The sequence below is a fragment of the Typopeltis vanoorti genome, chromosome 13 (genome assembly GCF_054136105.1).
Source record: "Typopeltis vanoorti isolate ZY-2024b chromosome 13, IOZ_Tvanoo_1.0, whole genome shotgun sequence".
Taxonomy (NCBI): Eukaryota; Metazoa; Arthropoda; class Arachnida; order Uropygi; family Thelyphonidae; genus Typopeltis; species Typopeltis vanoorti.
In genome coordinates, this window is record NC_143561.1 from 72,465,992 (window position 1) to 72,485,733 (window position 19,742).

Below are 19,742 nucleotides of genomic sequence, written 5' to 3' on the forward strand. Positions count from 1 at the left end.
AATGACAACTTATGAATGCAAAAATTAAAACAAATGCCTTATGGGAAAAGGCCAGTTGCTTTTGAGATGTGCTATTACAGAAGACGTTGAGAGTTTCATACCTTGAAATGCGTACAAACAGATGAGCCCTAGAGAGGATCGGTAAGAGACTCCTTAAGAGCAGTGACAGAACGTTGAAATACTTTGGGCAAACAGAAAGAAAGAAAAAAAGTAAGAAATGAAGGCAGATTTCTCACAATGGTAGTTACAGACCTATGATGGATAGATGGACAGATAAATAATGCACCAGCAGGTCTTGGGAGAGTTGAGGCTTCATGATGGGCTCATCTAAAGAGAATTCATGTGTAGAGGTTTGAAGTGGCCATCCAGTCTAATGGAATTAGTGACATATCTGCTAAAATACTGGAAATACATTTTATAAATTATCATCCATAAACTCCAACTTTTATTTTAATTAAATTAAAACACAATTTTATTGTAAAAAAGTATGCAATTTCATTACATACTTTTTAATTTGTTATTTCTTCAAGCGTCATATTGAAGTTTGATCAGCTTTTAATATCCGTCACTCGCTCTCGTTATGCTAGCTAGTTAAGACGGGAATCCCCTGCATCGCTTTCAGTTTGATTTCTGCGCATTCGACCACTTCACACTTAGGAAATAAGTAGAAATTGATTTGTCTAATTAAGAGGGAACTATAATATATAACGATGTATTCCCTTAGGGCCTGCTTGTACGTGCACTTTTTTTTTCAGCATTTTTAACTTATCAGTACAAGTATTATCTATGGTTAATAGATCAAATTTAAAAGGCAAGATTAAATCATAGAACTAAAATGGAACATCATTTTTTGCCATATTTTATGTTGCTGTTCATAATTCTATGAAATCTTTCTGTTAAACGAGGTGAGAAAAATCGGAGCACCTCGGGTTTTTTTTTTTTTTTTGAGAAGAGAAGAAAAGAAAGACTAACCTACTGCTCCCAGACGGAGGTAAAAACTTCCACAATGTGCGTCCACAACTTTCTTCTTATGACTGGTTGTGCTACCTTGTTCTAAATTCAAAGCTGTCTTGTTCGAGAACGAGCCAACTCTTTTCAAAACCGTATGAAAAAATGTCATTTTTCGAGTCTTCACCTTTTCGGGCTTTCTTCTTAATAGAAATAAGTACACATAGCCAAGGAAAGCGATGCTTCCCACGTAGAGATACAAATAGAAGATCTGGAAAGGTGAGACAAAGCATAAGAAAATCAGAGAATTATTATGATATACATCTAAACAAAAGTATAACAGAAGCACTGCCCACACACACAATAAAAATGGTTCTCAAATAAACTGTTGTTTTTGTTGCCATGAAAAAAAAAAGAATAAGGCTGCAGTTTAAAGCTGTTTTATTTATTACACATGAAACAACAAAGCATTTGCCTAATTAAGCTGTTAACCATATTTACAGTCAACGGAACTTTTTGCAAACTTTCAGTTTTCAGCCTCCATTATCATACCGACAGACTGATACACGGTGAAATCGGTCAGGTTTAAAGTCGAATTGTAGATTACAATTGACAAATTTCCTTTCAAAAATAACAGAGTACGCTTAATGACTACCAGAGCAAAGTTAGTATTTGGGGGCATTTTATACTCGTGTTGATTGCTTCACCTCAAATCTCCTGAGGTGAAGCAATCAACTACACGAGTATAAAATGCCCCCAAATACTAACTTTGCTCTGGTAAAAATTCCCCAAATACTAAATATGGGGAATTTCTGAGAGTCGAAATGACAAATAAAAGGAATTAAATTTCTCCTCTAGTAGGTGATTTCTTATGAAAGATATATTTATTAAACAATGAGAAAGTTAGGAAATTTTATAGGTCAACACCTAGTCTTACATGTTTGACTAATGCTTAGTCAAGATTTAGACGGAAAATATATCCTATTAAGTGAAATATTTAGACTACTTTAAAAAAAGGATACACTTTCGAACTCTCGCCTAACCAATAAAGAAAATAACAAAGGATCTAATACCCATAGTATTGAGAAAAATTAAAATGTTATTAGGATAAAAAAAAAAAGACTAATACTTACTCCGTAAAAAATTAATACATTCCAATGAAAAGAATAAGAAAAGTCCTAACATGCACAAAGATAAAAGTTCATTTATATTTGTTTGAAAGATCTTTTGGATTGTTATATTTAAATTTCATGAAATTTATATTATTTTGCTTATTTTGAAATTTAAGCTGCTGAAACCTACCTCATAATAAGAGACTGGGATACGATGCGAAATGACTTCGGCCAGTGGAAAACAAATTCCCATGACTACCAGCAACTTTGCATAGACAGCACTCAACATTGCTGCTATGGAATCGCTGAAATTATGTGAAATCACGATTATTGTTTTTGATTATAACAAGTGATACCACATTAGCATCATAAGTTTTTCAATTATAAATCGTACAATAACGTAACAAAAAAATTAAAAAAATAGAAATTAGTGATTAACAAATTGGAGAATTATTATGCAGAATTTAAGAAAACTTCATCAAAGAACAAGATCCAATCCAAACTAATAACGTTTTTTTTTTCACTCATTTCTATCAGCCCTTCCCTTGGAACATTCAAATTGCTGTATCCAAATTGAAGAATGCATCCGTAAATTTATCCGTATATCTGTATTGTAGACTCATTCGTTGTAGAAGAAAAGATTGACGGGTTGTCTGATTTTGTAAATAAATTTCATTGCCCGGTGTATGGCACTACCATGCTTATTGGAGACAAGAACGTTCCGTGTCACACTCGAAAAGTTCTGTTTGATACCTAGGAGAATCGGATTAGTTAATCCGTACTAAATGTGCTGTCGGTTTACAATGTTTCAATGTCTCTCATAGATGGTCTGATTCTGCCTTATGTGTGGAGTCTTCGTCTTTCAGTCAGTATCGACGATGCCCTTTGGTTAGAAAGGGCTTGGATTCGTGTCATCTAGGTCGCAAAGCCTTATATATAAGGGGACTTTTCAATTGAAGGTGAGTTAGACAGTCTCGTGCGGAGGAGAAGGAAAGGACTGATAAACTCCAAGAAAATTGGGTTTATCAGCCTGAAAACATGCAAACTGGACAGAAGAACACAAACACATGCAATCAGAAATAACATCTGCTTTACGAGTATATTGTTTCTGCCAGTGCTTCTAGGGGCACTGATGTGCTGAACTATCCACCATTCCTTCACATTCTTTCAGACGTGTCGAAACTCAAGCACTACTGGTCAACATCCATTCTCAGTCCAACTGCACGCCACCGAACATGTTTCTCCTCCACGTCTTTCATTCCATCTGACTATTCTCTTGAACACCTTGCCTCAAGAAGTGCTTCTCTCCAGAAGCAAATTCCAGTTATTCAAAAAAAAAAAATAAATAAATAATAATAATAAGCAAAGTGATAATATAATTATAGGCTCTTCAATGTCGAATTAACGGATTTATTGTCGGTTTGTGTGTGTGTGTGTGTGTGTGTGTGTGTGTGTGTGTGTGTGTGTGTGTGTGTGTGTGTGTGTGTCGAATTTTAAAAAAAAAAGAGACTTTTTTTTAATATCATGTTAAATGACGAAAAACGACTTTCACAAAAATGAAAATTACTTTTGGAAAAACTTTTTCGGTTAGTAACACTCGTGTTTTTCGAATACACCCTATGAACACATTATCTATTATAAAGGGAACATAATAGAGAACATAATATAACACCATAATCATCACAATACATGAATCTGTAAGGGAGAAATAATCACTGTAATGTAAGAGAAAAAAAAAGCCCTTAAATCTTTAGGGGATTTTTTTCGCTAAAAAATAAATTGTTATTTACATAAGACTGCTTTATTGCTCTTTGAATATAGTTTAAGATGAATTTTCTAGTCCAAGTATCCATATCCTTATCCGTTTTAAAAGACTGAACATTGGCCAACTCTTATTCTAAAATAGTGTGCACTGCTACTGAACAAATATCGGACATAATAATTAATAATGAAAGAAAATACCAAGATGTAGTGACTTTTAAGGCAGAACCTAAAATCACCAACCGCCTCTTATTACAAGACTTATGCAACTATTCCAAGTTGAATATTAATACTTAATACACCTTATTACATTTCAGATATTTTTAATAATGTCTATATTTACAATAAACAACTTGAGAGAAACGTACGATTAACCTTTTTTTTTTATATAATTCGGTAAACATGCAAAATATATTGAACGCATTTTACTTCAATCTGTGCTGCTTGAAGACTTTTTTTTCCTAAAAAAAAACTGAAATTAAAAAATTGGTAACAACATTTATTTATCTCAAGTGAAGATAAATTATTGTTTGTAATTATTGTCATTTTACATTTCATTAAAGAAATGAAGATTTAGAATGAATACATTGGATTGTAGACACTGGATGGCTATTTAAAATTATGAAAATAACTTTAAATAGAAACAGCTTTATAGAATGATTTGTATTCAAGACAATTAGAATAGCATTGTTTACTATTTGCGAACTTGTTATGGTGATGCTTGAGCGATACCGGAATTTGGCACAGAGGAAAGGCCTGAAATTCTTTAAATTTCATTGTTTAATTTTTTTTTCTATAATATACATATATGAAAGAAAGAAAGACAATTGAAATTTGGATTTCATATCAAAAAGTAAGAAAGTGTAGGATCTACTTACTTTTCCGAAAGTTCCATTTTATAGAACCCATCCTTCCTACCAAAGGTTGGTGTGGGTGGGGTACTGTTGCACGACCCAACGAACGAACTTGTGCGATAAATCTGAGCTTGAGGAATGTCAATCTGTAGACAAGGGCGTCGATGATGTTGATGGCGTGGACTGTTGTTGAAATTGCTGTTCGTTCCAATCCCTGAATCTTCACTACCACGGGCTGGTAAACAATTGCCGCTTCCAGTTTCTGATGTAGAATGATAAAAAAATAAATTCTGTAGGAATGAATAAATAATTCATTTACAACTAATAACTTTGTTTTAACGAGACCATAAATTTTTTGATAAAGATCATACAAATAGCCAACTAGTTTCGCTAGCTTCTGACTAGCTTTCTCAAGGATGTAACTGTGCTAATACAAATGCAAAAAATTAAATGAATACAGAAACGTTAGGAACTGCCAAGCAGCTCCATTTGATATTTCATGTGGTGTAGCGTGCACGCGTTCGGATGCTTCAGTCAGTATCAAGTACATGACTACGCGTCACATGGTTATTCGCTAATTGTAGTTCTGTTGAGCTGAGAGAAGAGATGAGGTTTTTCCATATATCTTTAAGGATAATACCCTGATTTCTATTTAAATTATTGCCTGTGCGTAGTACTACTACTGCTTCTTTGAAAGTTCGGTGTCTATAGTCATCTTCGATGTAAGGCATAGAGCTGTTTTTCCAGTCTATAACGTGGTTGGAAGTTGAAAAATGATGAGCTAAACCTAATGTAATGATTCTGTTGTGATTGACATCCCCCCCCCGTGTTCTTTCTGTCTTATTTCAAGACTTCTAGAAGTCTGTCCAATATAAGAAAGGCCACACGTGCATGGAATTTCATACACTCCTGGATATTTAAAAAATGGGACCTTATCTTTAGGTGATCTTAAGATTTGTCTGATCGTGGTAGTTGAAAAATGATGAGCTAAACCTAATGTAATGATTCTGTTGTGATTGACATCCCCCCCCGTGTTCTTTCTGTCTTATTTCAAGACTTCTAGAAGTCTGTCCAATATAAGAAAGGCCACACGTGCATGGAATTTCATACACTCCTGGATATTTAAAAAATGGGACCTTATCTTTAGGTGATCTTAAGATTTGTCTGATCGTGGTAGTTGGTTTTGAAACCACTCTGATGTTATGATCCTTTAACATTCTAGCTAATTTCTTGGACACTGTACTCACATATGGTATGACTGCTGTGGACACGTGTTGGGGCACCGTTTCACGTTGTTGAAGGTTATTTTTAAACAGGAATTTCTTTAAAAATGTTTGTAGGATAACCATTAAGACATAGAGTATTTGCCATTTGAGCCAGTTCTAACTGTACATCTTCTTCTTTTGAAATAAACTTTTGGGTTCTGTTGCGTAGCATGTGTATTATACCCTGTTTCTGTGACTTATGATGGTTTGATAAATAATGTAGATATCTTCCTGTATCTGTGGGTTTCTTGTAGATAGAAAGTTAGAAATTGTTGTAGTGTCTCTTAACCAGTATGTCCAGAAAGGGAAGTTCTTTGTTCTTTTCGAGTTCCATAGTAAATTTGTTCTTATTGTGTAGTGAGTTGATTTTATTAAGAAACACCAGGAGGTTTTCCATATTATCTTTCCAAAGGATGAAGATGTCATCCACGTATCTCCACCAAATCGAAGGTTTGGGAGAAATGTTAGAGAAAATATCATTTTCAATTTTTTCCTTAAACAGGTCCGCACATGGTGGTGATAAGGGGCTGCCCATGGCTAGTCCTTCTAATTGTTGGTATACTATGTCATTAACTTTGAAGAAATTGGATTTGAGACAATGATGAAACAAATGGGTAATGTCTTGAGGGAAGAGATCTTTGTAACTGTGCTAATACATTTGTATTAGCACAGTTACAGCCTTGAGAAAGCTAGTCAGAAGCTAGCGAAACTAGTTGGCTATTTGTATGATCTTTATTAAAAAACTTATGGTCTCATTAAAATAAAGTTATTAGTTGTAATATATTTAGACCAAATATGAACAAGTTAAATAATGCATTTTTTTAAAAGAGTTGTCAAAACAGGAATTGGTATACAGATAAGTGCTGGTTTGGTCTGTATAGAAATTAACCCCGAAGCAGCTGAGACAATGCCTGTCAGCTGTGTGTGTCTACAAGCTGGTTTGTCTATTTTGTTTCTTCTCGAATACCGCGGAAAAAAACCGTGTTTTCCAAAAATATAAACATAATAGATACACGTAACTTAATAAGTAAGTACACCGCGCGCGCATGTGTACTCTCTCTCTCTCTCTCTCTCTCTCTCTCTCTCTCTCTCTCTCTCTCTCTCTCTCTCTTTCTCTTCTAATTTCTTGATATCTTTAAACACACACACACACACACACACACACACACACACACACACACACACACACACACACACACACACACACACACACACACACACACATATATGTATGTGTGTGTGTGTGTTAAATTTTGCGACCTCAAATGTGCGAGGTACACCCCCACACACGTATGTGTGTGGGCGTACCTCGCACATTGGAGGTCGCAAAACCTATAGCACAACGGTACAATGTATGAGCAGATTAAGGAGAAAGAAGGAAATCTATTAACAAGTTTCTTGAAAAGCTGTGGAGGTGGGGTTGTACTTATTGGGGAAAACAATATTGGGCAAAATCTGTTCCAAGGAGCAGGTAGTTGGAATGAAGAAAGAAAATAAGAAATTGTTCGGCATATTTATTTTTGGTAACGAACTGTGTATGGATTGACCAGAAGAGTGTTTTTGTTTTCTTATATGATTAATGGTCATTTCAGTAAAGCAATGCCAATGGAAATAAAAAAAAAAGCATAATGTCGAAGTAGAATGCCTACGGATAATAACTAGAGAAAGAGTGTGAGAGGGAACTTCTATTAGACTGATTGTTCTCTTACAGAAGAGGACAATCTAATTGCATACATATACAATCACGAATACTTAGAATGGTTTTGGGCGCACCATTTTGAGGTCGGTTGGATTTGGTATTTATAAAGTGTTAGGAGTTGAGCAGGAGCATAGTGTTTTCAATAAAAAAAATAACTGTGTTGGCGAAAGTGAGACGTGAAAATCAATCAGGCAATCATGAAGAGAAAACTAATTTTGACTGGAGATTGAAACATTAATCAAAATGAGTGAAGTAAGATATTTCTTCCAAGTAATAAGAAAAGATTGTGTTTTGATAGCATTGAAATTATCTAAAATAATTTTACCTCACTAAAGAATGGCGAGGAGATTTTATGGAAGTTCATGAGCTTTTTGAATGAATAAGAGGAACAGGATTTGAAGATCGCTAGACAGATAGATAGATTTTTTTTGATAGATAGATAGACAGTGAGGCAGAGAGCGAGTCATTGATTTATATGATGAAAATCGTGAGTGAGAATACAGAACCCTGGAAAACTAGGATTGACAGATAAACCTGACGAGAGGAAGCATTCACCATGGCAAGCAATGAACAATCAAAGAAGAAACTGGCAATCCAGCCCCAAAGGGCAGGAGCGCGAGCATAAAACCCAATCAAATGTCTTGGAAATATCAAACCGATTACACGGGCTTCTCCAAATCTTTCCATAACCCATGTTCAAATGTGTGTAAGGTTAGCAAGGAGAGGTCTACTTTAGGAGAATGATAACATATTGGCGATCATTATTTAACTGTTAGGTCTGCAGGTAGTGAGGCAGCAGGTGGTTAATGTCTTTCTCTATTACTTTTGAGAATACTGAGGCAAGAGCAACGAAGGGATGATAGTCTAACGGATGAACTTTTATCTTCCTTTTTTTTAAGAGCAGGCCGAATAAAGGCTGGCTTCGACGTGTCTCTTGGATAAATGGGAGATGAAAATGACAGCTCATATAAGCAATAAAGAATGTATGTTAATTCTGGAACACAAAAGTGTAGCACACCTGGAAGGATAATATCTGGAAAGGAGACATTAGTATCAAGGCTATCAAGTAATTTTTGGATCGGACGAATGACCAAAGGAGGAATGCTGGGTAGTAGATTTGCCTTTGTCGATTAAACAAGAGTTTGAGGAAAAACTAATACCAACAGGCTAATGTCCTTATCTTTAAGCGATGTTGGCACTGTTACATTAGGAAAGAGAGAGAGAGAGAAACTTGGTAGGGTAGAAGACTTTATTCAGAAGTCTGGCAAGGAATCAGAAGACTTCACTGTCATTTGAGTAGGAGGCAAACTTAATGTATTTTGTCCTTAGAAAATCTGATTTAGATTCCTTGATGATTTTTACAATGGTTACAGGATATAATGCAACTAAGTGAGAAGATGGAGTTTTTAAATTGAGCCATGGAAAGTCTGCTGAATTTTTGTCTTGGACTGCATTGGCTTGTTTGAAAACCAGGGCCTGGATAGAGCCGGGGATTCTGAGTGGAATATAGGCACCCATTCCAGCAAGAATAATTTCAGTTATTTGATCAGAGCACGTAGTGTTTGGATGAGGAGAGCAGAAACAATAATTAGACCTTTGAAAAGAGGCATAGAAATCACAAAGGTCATCCCAATTGGCATCATTGTAGTACTATAGGATATAAGGCTAAGACTGACTGAGAAGACGATCTGTGGAAAAAGAAACACGGACAAGGTTATGGTCAGAGTTGCCAAGAAGAGAGCTAACTTCAGAAAGTGTATTTTCAGAAAGAGCTGGTTAAAAAAGGGCATCCAGCTTGTTGTGAGGATGATACGGATTATTTGGTATCCTGATAGGCAAACGATTTGTAGTAAATCATTACTAAGAGCAAACGTTTCTGTTTCTTTTGAAGGAATATTATCACACTGGTTGGGTAATTTGACTGTATATTTCATTGATAAACAGAATTAGTGAAGAATAAATGAAGGCAACAAAAAGAAGCAAAGAAATCTTGAGCAACCAGACCATATAAATGGGAATCTAAGTCTGATAACCTTATGAAACATCAGATCCGATAAAGGCATGATCAAATTAGGGCAGCATGCATGATATAATGTGGAAAGTTGAGGTGAACTGTTGTCATAGAGAGGATGCCATTTGAGGTCAGCGATAAATAACTGATCGGATTTGCATTGGATACAGTCACTGATGTTAATATTGAGACTGTGGTATGCTGATAAACTTGAAGTCAAAGTATATCGTTTTAACATTGAATTTTGTTGTTTTATTGGTAGGGATTTTTTTTATTTACTTATTTTATGTTTTTTTTTGAAATTTTGTTGCATTTTTGATATTTTTTAAATGTTAATTGTTAGTTTTTGTGGAAGATTTTGTTTAATAGCAATAACTGCAGTCTGTTATGCTAATTATAACAGGAATATAATAATAAATTATTATTTATACATAATATTAAATAAAAATTATTTTATCATTCTTATAATATAAGATTGATTGAATATCATTATAGACGTAAAACTTTAAGATCATAGGAGGTTTTATGAATTTAATTATATAAATATTTAAAGAAAAACATACTTGTAACGGTGGACGGCTGTCCATATATAAATAAAACTCAATATACTGTATACTTTCAATATATTGACAGCTTAATAAATTTACAAACGAATTATTATAAATAGTACTAACATCGTCCACTAGATGGCGACGCTAGTCATATCGAACCGAATGGCGGCGAATAACCACTTCACAGTCCTATAGTATCGTTAAGAAATAAGGTTACGGAGTTTAACGCAGACTCAGTAAAGATGCCTTTCCTTTCGATCAATTCGTCGGGAAACGGAAATGTCCTACTCGATTCCCATAAAACTTCCCTTACCTTGGGAATTTCAACTGACACTGTTGTTACAGCAAATAGTGTCTGTCGATAGATTTCGATAGGGAAATCTTTGTGTTTGTTTTGTTTTAAGTGATCAGTAGTTTAATTTTTTTTTTTTTTCAGGATGACACTACTGAATTTTAGTCCCTCTATGATATTCTTACAAAAGGTTGTAGACCTGACTACATCAGTATCTTGGGTGATTAAGAATTGGATAATCCAGAAACGCTTCATTAGGTGAAGCATGGAACTTTTTTAAGCCACTTCAGAACTCCAATAAGTAAGGTGTTGTTCTCCGGCCTTTACGAGCGATGAAAATCACCTCCCACCAATCTTGTGCACACCCTTTTTTTGGATATAAAATCACAAACACAAGAAAATAAAAACAGTAATAAGTAACACCATATAATTATTTATTTATTTATGGAAGTACTGTATTAAGAAAGCAAGGTCTGAGATGAATAAAACTACTAATGTGTATTCAAACGTAGTACTAATGATATCATTTCTTAGAAATTAATCACAACTTTATACAAAAAAAAAAAAAAAAATTTGAAATCACCATATCATATTTGCTACAGTACATAAAAAGGAACTTTTATGTTGCTTTATGGTGCATAGTATTTTAAGTGCTCTGTAGTGGTCATATCACTATTGAAATTTTAATGCAGGCACATTATTTGTTCAGTCTTTGAACCAAAAGAGTCTACATCTACTTCCCCCCACCCCCACCCCTTCACACACACACATTTATTAAATGGGAAATATTTGGTGAATATTCTTCCTATAACAATAAATGTTACTACTGATAAACGTTTGGATAATACAATATTATGTCAATCATCCATTTAATTATTCTAGTGTTATCATTCAGGTGTCAAAGTATACATATTAAAATGGTTGTTAGTGTGCTCGTTTTACTGCTATATAATTGATTATCTTAAGTTAACTCATTTCATTATTTACAGGAAATAATCTTTATTAAAGGACTTGTGTCATTCTGATGCATTATTCATGGACAACTAGTGAATAATGCAATAGAAGAATCCAAAAACACAACCATCATTCAGTATCTCTGGCAACCAGCCAAAGGCGCAGAAAATTGGGACAGATGGTTGAAAGAATAGGAAAAGCCATGAGATGTGCCAAGCAAACCACAATCAACACTTGCTGAGTGATAAAATAAGAATTAAGTGTCAAGTGAAAGAAAGAAATAAAGAAGAAAAAAGGAATGGGGAATACAAACTAAAAAGCTGTAAAAATATAATTTCCTGATAATTGAGAATTATGGAGATCAGAAATAGAATGAATCAAATGTTTCAGCTGTGGTGATAACGACTGATAATACAGATATTTCTTCTCTCTCTCAGATACTGCTGACGATTTATTTGCTTACCTCATTAGTTCAATTTGATATGATGGTTTTTCCATGAGACACGTAATTTAATACTTATAATATCTTAAAATTTAATTTAATAACTTAATAGGATGCCAAGTTTAATCATTATATATTTAAATCAAGAAACGTTTTTGTTATAACAGTGATCTTAGTGGTGTATGGTTGTAGTCTGCTGGTAATTCAGATAAGATGATCGATAATTTATTCAACATGCTGCATTCGTAAAATTATCCAGTGATGTTATTTATGCACATTTTACTACACCAAACTATGCAAAGTGCCGGATACTTACGTTTTCTTCAAAATCTTGTATAATTTGAAATGTTTCATATAATAAGCGTACTTTAATTTTATCAGCTTTAAATCTGCAGTAATTTTGAATTATTGTAAATATGTAAACAGTAAACACTAAAATAATAAATATTATTAAATATTTCCGAACACCATACAATTTTAGTGTTAGACGATTTTCGCTACTCGATGTGAGACATACGCTGGCAGCGTGATATGTGTTGTGTCTGTCTATATATATATATATAGAAAGTTTTTTACCTTGGGTATAATATATGTTAAAGATACCAAGTTATTTTAAATATAAACCTGGTTTTTCACTCCATTTCCCAAGTAAGGAAACAGACAAGTCAGTCAAGTTTGCGCCTGCAAGTGTTGCAAGTCTAGCTGACCCTGCACATAGTGCAAGTCCAAGGCAACTCGTGGTAAAGGTAGAATAAGCTCTGATCACTATTCTTAATATTTACCCTTACTGCAAAGCACATCTCCTGGAGGAGATGTATCTTCTTCTTCTTCTTCTTCTTCTCTTCCGTCTAAGACGGGTTGAGTCTTCTCTTGAGTAGGATCTTCCAGTCTTCTCTATTCCTTGCTGTTCGAAAAAGTTCCTTATATGTTCTGCATCCCGAGATGTTCTTTATTAATTTCAGCCAGATAATTCTTGGTCTTCCAGGTCTTCTTTTTTCAGTTGGAAAAGTATTGATTAGGACATTAGGAAGTCTGTCTGCATTAAAGGCAAGGGGCTACTACCCAGACCGGTTTCGACCTTATGAATAAGTAAAGCCGTCTCTAAAAAATTCGGATGATCCCTAGGCCACTCAATTGTGGGCGAAAGACCGTCCATCTCAGTGATGGCCATCCACCCACCACTACCACCACCACAGAGCAGAACCTCTCATATTCCGAAGAAAAGCATTCACAGACAAAGCCCCTCACCGGGCCGTGCCGGAAAACACTTTCCCCGGAGACTCAAATTGCTCCCTTAAGGCAAAAACCTTAAGAGAGCGAACTCATAATAGCCCCCCACTCAGCGTTGGCTCTACCCAGTGACAGGCTCACCCCACCACCAGCCAGAGCAGCGGCGGCCCTACTCAGAGGCAAAAATCTATCCCCAAGCAGAGCCTCTCAAAGCCAGCCCCCACCAGTTCCGACCCCTATCGAGGTGTATTCAAGTAACGACCTCTCTAAAAATTAGGACGATCCCTAGACCACTCCATAGTGGCCGAAAGACCGTCCAACTCAGCGTTGTTCCACTCAGTGACAGACTCACTCCGTCACCGAGAAGAACTTCTCAGCGTTGGCTCTACCAAGTGGCAGCCTCAACCCACCACCAGCCAGAGCCATAATCTCAGCGGTGGCCCTACTCAGAGACAGGCAAAAACCTATCCCCAAGCAGAGCATCTCAAGGCCATCCCCCCCACCAGTTCTGACCCCTATCGAGGTCTCATCAGTTGGAGCCAGGCTAAGAAATACTAAGCTTTAAGTAATACAGAGCTTATAAATATTTTACCAACACAAGTTACCATAAGGTGCTTTGACCTTATTAAATAAAAATCTCAGGATGAGAGATAGATGTAGAAAGTTTTTTTACCTTGGGTATAATATATGTTAAAGATACCAAGTTATTTTATGTTTTTTTATCCATTTCCCAAGTAAGCAAACAGACAAGTCAGTCAAGTTTGCTCCTGCAAAGGGTAAATATTAAGAATAGTGATCATAGCTTATTCTACCTTTACCACAAGTTGCCTTGGACTTGCACTATGTGCAGGGTCAGCTAGACTTGCAACACTTGCGGGCGCAAACTTGACATATATATATATATATATATATATATATATATATATATATATATATATATATATATATATATATATATATATATATATATATATATATAATATATATATATATATATATATATATATATATATATATATATAATATATATATATATATATATATATATATAATATATATATATATATATATATATATATATATATATACACAACTCACGCTCGCGCATTCTTTTTTTTAAAAAATTAAGGTGTGGTTTATTAAATTCGACTCGTTTTGTTATATGTGATTTTTTTTTTTTTTTTTTAATGCAATACAGATAGTACTACTGAAACCATGATGGAAACCAAAAGTGGAATAACAAATTTGTGTAAGAACTCCAAATATTACATTTCAATGAAATCTGTTTAGTGGACAGAGCGGATCTTATAGCTTCTTAATTACAAAATTTACTGCCAAATCATAATCGCAAGCTCTTTCGCCGGTGTCTCGAGATCTATGACGAATTAACGATATTCAAAGAACTTTACGAAATAATGATATTTTTTGTTTTTCTTAAAAAGGGACGAGCGTATGTCTCAAGTTATAATACGTTTAAGACACGGTAGACTTGGGCAATTTTTTTGGCTTATGTAATCCAGACCTATAATTCGTTTTGCCTAATTGAACCACTACAAATGGTCCAACAGTAGCCAAATTGAAGCAGTTTGACAAATATTCCCAAATTACTGCATTTCATTAAAATCCATAGCCAGCGCAGAAATATTCATATCAGTTTAGCTCGTTTTTCCAGACAGTAAAAATTATCTGATTGAAACCTAAATTAAAATATTTGGATAAATTTTTGCATATAATTCAATTTCTTAAGCCTGTGTAGTTCAGTGGATGTGGCGTTTGCATACCACGGCGCTTGGCCGCACAAAGGACGACTTGGTTTCGAGTCTAGTCGGCGACCAGAGGAAATTTTTCTAAGCCTTTTTTCGACCGGTTCCCGAGTTAGTCGATCTCTGGCACGGGCAAGCGGGTTTTTCCTCCCGGAAACTCGAGTTTTTCGTCCTGTAAACTCAAGAAAATCGACCGTAGAACCCACATTATTTCAGACATTAAATAAATTGTGTTAGGGTTAGGGACCACGAGGTGGGACTACATTTTTAGCCGTCTCTCTTCACTGCGTACCGCTTAATTAGTGATAGCCTTGGGCCATCTATTTCTGATTGGTACCAGTGGAGACTGAACTGCCCACTCAGTCTCCAAAAGTTAGATAGGGCTAAATGGCCTCGACTACTCCCCGTATACGGGAATAAAAAGGCGTTAGCTGATTTTTTTTTTAAATTCAATTTCTAAATATTATTAAATTTCATCCTGCCAGAGCGGAGTCATTTTAATATATAATCTCGACATATTTTGAACCCGTTTTGTACTGGTAAAATGCTATGAATGAAATAAAAATTGGAATAAAGCGAAAAACTTTGTGAGGATTCCAAAAATCAAATTGCAATAAAAATGGAGAGATCTGTAATGAAATCAAAGAGTGAACTGTACAGATATGCGTATCACGGTGTGGAGCATATTTATTGCGATTCTTTTTCCAAAGCATCAATTGATATATTTGATCTTGGATAATGTCGGATTGGGGAATCCATCAGTTGCATACTGACACTAGAGGGATCGCTGAGTTCGCCTAAAATCGACAGATGGGCTTACTTTGGGGAAAAAATCATTTTTCCATATGCTTTCAAAAGGTTCTACTCAACACACTCCATAACGTGCCTGGCAATGTCATCGCTATCATTCGGTTCGACTTCAATGAGCGATGATGCGCCTCCACATACTGTCACTTCCTGATTCGGGTGCATTTTAATTGCGATAGGATAATCAATCGCTTTATTAGTATTGTTTCCCTACCACCTGGCTATGTCGTTTGCCATATTGGAATGTCCGTGACCAAGCAAGCGCCATCTCTCCTAGTTTTATTTAATTTTTTTTCTCCATAAATGCCTTACGGATGGCAATATTTGCACGAAGTAGTTGTCATTTTTTGGTGGATATACTCCCCTTAATTACCATATCTTACGATTATTTATTCATTGACTTGTTTGTTTCTGCGTTTTCAAGCTTTCATTCTAGCCAGAAAATCGACGCTTGCACATTGTTTAACTTCAAACATTAAGCGATTCGCATTGTGCCATTAAAGTATGTACATACCAAGTAAATAAAATAAAATAGTTTTATTGATCACCCCAATTAATAAATGTTTATTGCAGAAACAGTCTCTCATGATAAATGAACCGTAAGACTTCGAACTGGCATTTTTCCAAATTTTCTTGATTAAAAGTTGAACGCAAACTCAGTATCAGTTTATCTAATTACTGTCAGAAAGCGTCTTTCTTTGACGTACTGCGCGCTGTCGTGATTTCAATGATGGCTGTATAAAAATTCCTTTCTTTCCATTAAGAACTGAACATGATTCTTTCTTTGCGTTAGTGAAAACTTTATATCGACTTAGAACTATATTCACAGAGTTTTAGATTCATAGGCTACGGAGCTTCCACAGTGTTTTTGTATTTAACCACGAAGAACAGCTACTCGCCTTGATACTGTACACTGTGAATGGTTGCTTTTGATGAAGCTGTATTCCCTACTCGAAACTGATAGAACCGAAAGTGGTACATAAAAGTCCACCAAGAATGAAACTCTTTTCGTTTTATGCAAATCAATCAAAACTGGTTTCGGTACATTGAAATCGAGGCAAAAGATTTTAATCCAGTCACTGCTAATATTATTTCTTGAAATGCTTTAAGTTTTTTTTTTTTTTTAATTTTCAAGTCACGTTTAATAAATCTAGTTATATGTACGAATGCTTACTTCTCGGAGTAAACAAATCAGGAATTTAGCTTTCGTAAGCACTACTACAAAACAAGGAAAAAAGGTAAACAGGTGGTTAAGTTATTCAACCAGCAAGCTTGAGGCAGTTTAAGTTCTAAAATAGTTAATCATACTTGTCCATCATTTGGCATTCTTCTTCCACCGCATTCACTACGTATTTAAATTTACATTTAGTCAATAAGCAATCGCTCGCAGAACAGTTGATAAAAATAACCAGGAAAATATCTGAAATCTCTAGTACGGCAAAAAGTAACTCGAGAAAGAAATATATGACATAGAAAATACATGAAAATGAAATAGTTCAGTAAATATTGAAATTATCTGTGAAATAAGTTTACTTTAAACTTCAAAAATAAGGCAAATGATTCTTATTCAGACAAAGCTTCATTAAGCGGACATTGAAACTTTTTTTTATATATGATGAAGATTTTAAGATTTTAAGTAATAATTTAATCTTAAAATAATCAAGAAAACGTTTGTAAAAACCATATTTTGAATTCTTATGTCCAAAAAATTAATATGCACTTTGGGAGCTTACAAAATCTTTCTAATAAAAAAAATAATAAAATATTCTTAAATTTTGATTGTTAAAACCTATAAACTTATAAATTTAAAAAATAAAATTAATATCTATCTTTGAGAAAAGAAACCAATGCCTTTGTAAGAATCGTTCGAATTGTTCCGCCCTCCCTTTCTCTCAATTTTTCCCTTAATAAATCTTTTTGAAGACTCACAATATGGCTCATATATGTGTGCGTGTTGTGTGTGTGATATTTTGATTTTTTTCTCTACATTATTTATTTATTTATTACTTCCATTTTGGTATCTATCATCTGTAGAAGCGCATCACGTACCAAAGAGCATTTAAGATATATTCTTTTGGACCTGTGAGATCTTCAGTGCTTTTTCCTTACATCCACTTCTCGAAAGTGTCAATCCTTTTGTTATCCTTGTTTGTTTCTTCTATGTTTCTGCTCCACAGGGAAAAGTTGACCACATAAAGCATTTAATCATTATTAATCTAGTTTCATTTTCGTTATTTACCTTGACTTCTATTATTAATTCTGTTAAAAAGGTTGATTTCATAGTTTCTGTTCTCCTAATCTCAGTTACATTTTCCATCCTCTAAATATCCTAAATAAGCGTAACATTCGATTTATCATATAGCTTAAGTCTCCACTTTGATTTTTAACTTTGGGATTATATTTATCTCTACTTGGTTGCTATGATTACTTTTTTTTTCTGAATTTAATGTAAGGCCATGGTTTTTACTAAGCATTTTTCTAAATTTCCATGTTTCTTTCTAGTATCATTCTGATATTGAAGATATCCTCTCTTGTTCCTCTAATTTTCATAAATCCACTGTGGAGTCATTTATTTCATTTGCTGCCTTCGATTTTTATTCTTTTCAGTAATAGTCCTGTATACCATTACGGAAATAACATTTGCATCCATAGTGCTAGAGGAATTTTTTTTAACTCTTCCTTTGAACGGTTCCCATGTTAGTTGACCTATGGCCATGGGCAAGTGTTTTTTTTTTTTTTTTTTGAGAAACTTCGGTTTTCCGTCCTGTTTACTCTAGCAAATCGACCACAGAACACACAATATTTTAGACGATAATATATTTTCTAAGGTTTGATGCCACGAGATGGTGATACTTGTCTGCCATACTCTCTTCATCGGATATCCTTTAAAATTAGTAATAGCCTTGAACCAGCTATCTCTGATTGGCTAAAGGTGGAGATTGACTGCTCCTTAGTTTCCAAAAGTTTGATAGGGCTAAAATGGCCACGCCTACCCCCCTATAGAGAAAAAAAGGCATTAGTGGATATATTTTTAATAACAAATAACAAAGTTCTTGCTTAATTTTCTCAGCATTAGAAAATCATATCGATTTGAATTCACTAATGATTTTTAGTCATTGGTAAAATCGAGAGTCACATAAAAATAGTTTAACAAAAGAAGAAATTCATACTATTTCATATTCGGATATCGCGTTAAGCAGCAAAGTACGTGTGAAGTTTGCAGAAAATCAAGATGTACCACGAGTAGCAAAAGAGTTGTTTGTTCGTAGATAAAACGAAAAGCACATAAACAATTATATCATCTCAAATGGGCCCCATTTTGATATAGAAGGAAGAATCATAATATATTTTATGTAAATCTCATCTACAAAAGGCCGTTAGATTGTAATGCATGTATTAGAATCGTAGGTGGACCAAGGGTTAGATAATCCTGTAAGCCTGCTCTGAAGACCAAACATAAAACTTTTTCAAGCCATTTGATGCCTCCAATAAACACGGCTGTGGTCTTCACAACAGCTGTGAAATTCATATCACCTAAAGGCAAACATCCATGTCTAGCGGGATCACAGCCTAGAGTTGGAGTACGCTGAACACTCTGCCAACCAGACTGGCATTCCGCATAGAGCAAAATCATATTATATGTAAAATAATTTTTAATTACTAAAAGTCTATATTAGAAATATATATAGACTATTCTTACAAAACAGACACTGGTCATAGAATATAATAGTTGTATCACATCCTTCTAGCCAGTGTCTTGTTTTATACGGTAAAAACCCGACTTTTACAGGACGAAAAAATCCTTCCACTGCCGTATGAGATTGCTCGCTGTCAGTTGAAAAGACCCTACGGATATATCTGGTATTCTCAGGTTCGATCAGGAATTTTACGTTACAATTCAGTTTAATAAACTAGACACTGAATTGTTTAAAATCTTATTTAATCTCATTTAATTTTATTTGAATAATCTTGGAAAAATTAAAGGTAGTAGTAATATACGTGACGTGTTACCTACTAAGATTACTGCGACAATTGACAATGGCCTAAAGAATA

The 19,742-nt window shown here is 34.6% G+C and overlaps 1 protein-coding gene across 4 annotated transcripts in view; it reads right to left on the bottom strand.

Moving 5' to 3' along the window:
• LOC150100282 (proton channel OtopLc-like) overlaps positions 1–19,742 on the bottom strand; it is a 121,969-nt gene that overhangs the window by 21,266 nt on the left and 80,961 nt on the right. For all 4 annotated transcript variants that reach the window (XM_090402747.1, XM_090402746.1, XM_090402749.1 and 1 more), the window contains 3 exons: positions 4,700–4,937; positions 2,251–2,365; positions 973–1,219 (listed from right to left, as the gene is read on the bottom strand). In XM_090402747.1, the coding sequence (XP_090258873.1) occupies positions 973–1,219; positions 2,251–2,365; positions 4,700–4,937 (600 nt within the window). The remainder of the gene's footprint in view (positions 1–972; positions 1,220–2,250; positions 2,366–4,699; positions 4,938–19,742) is intronic.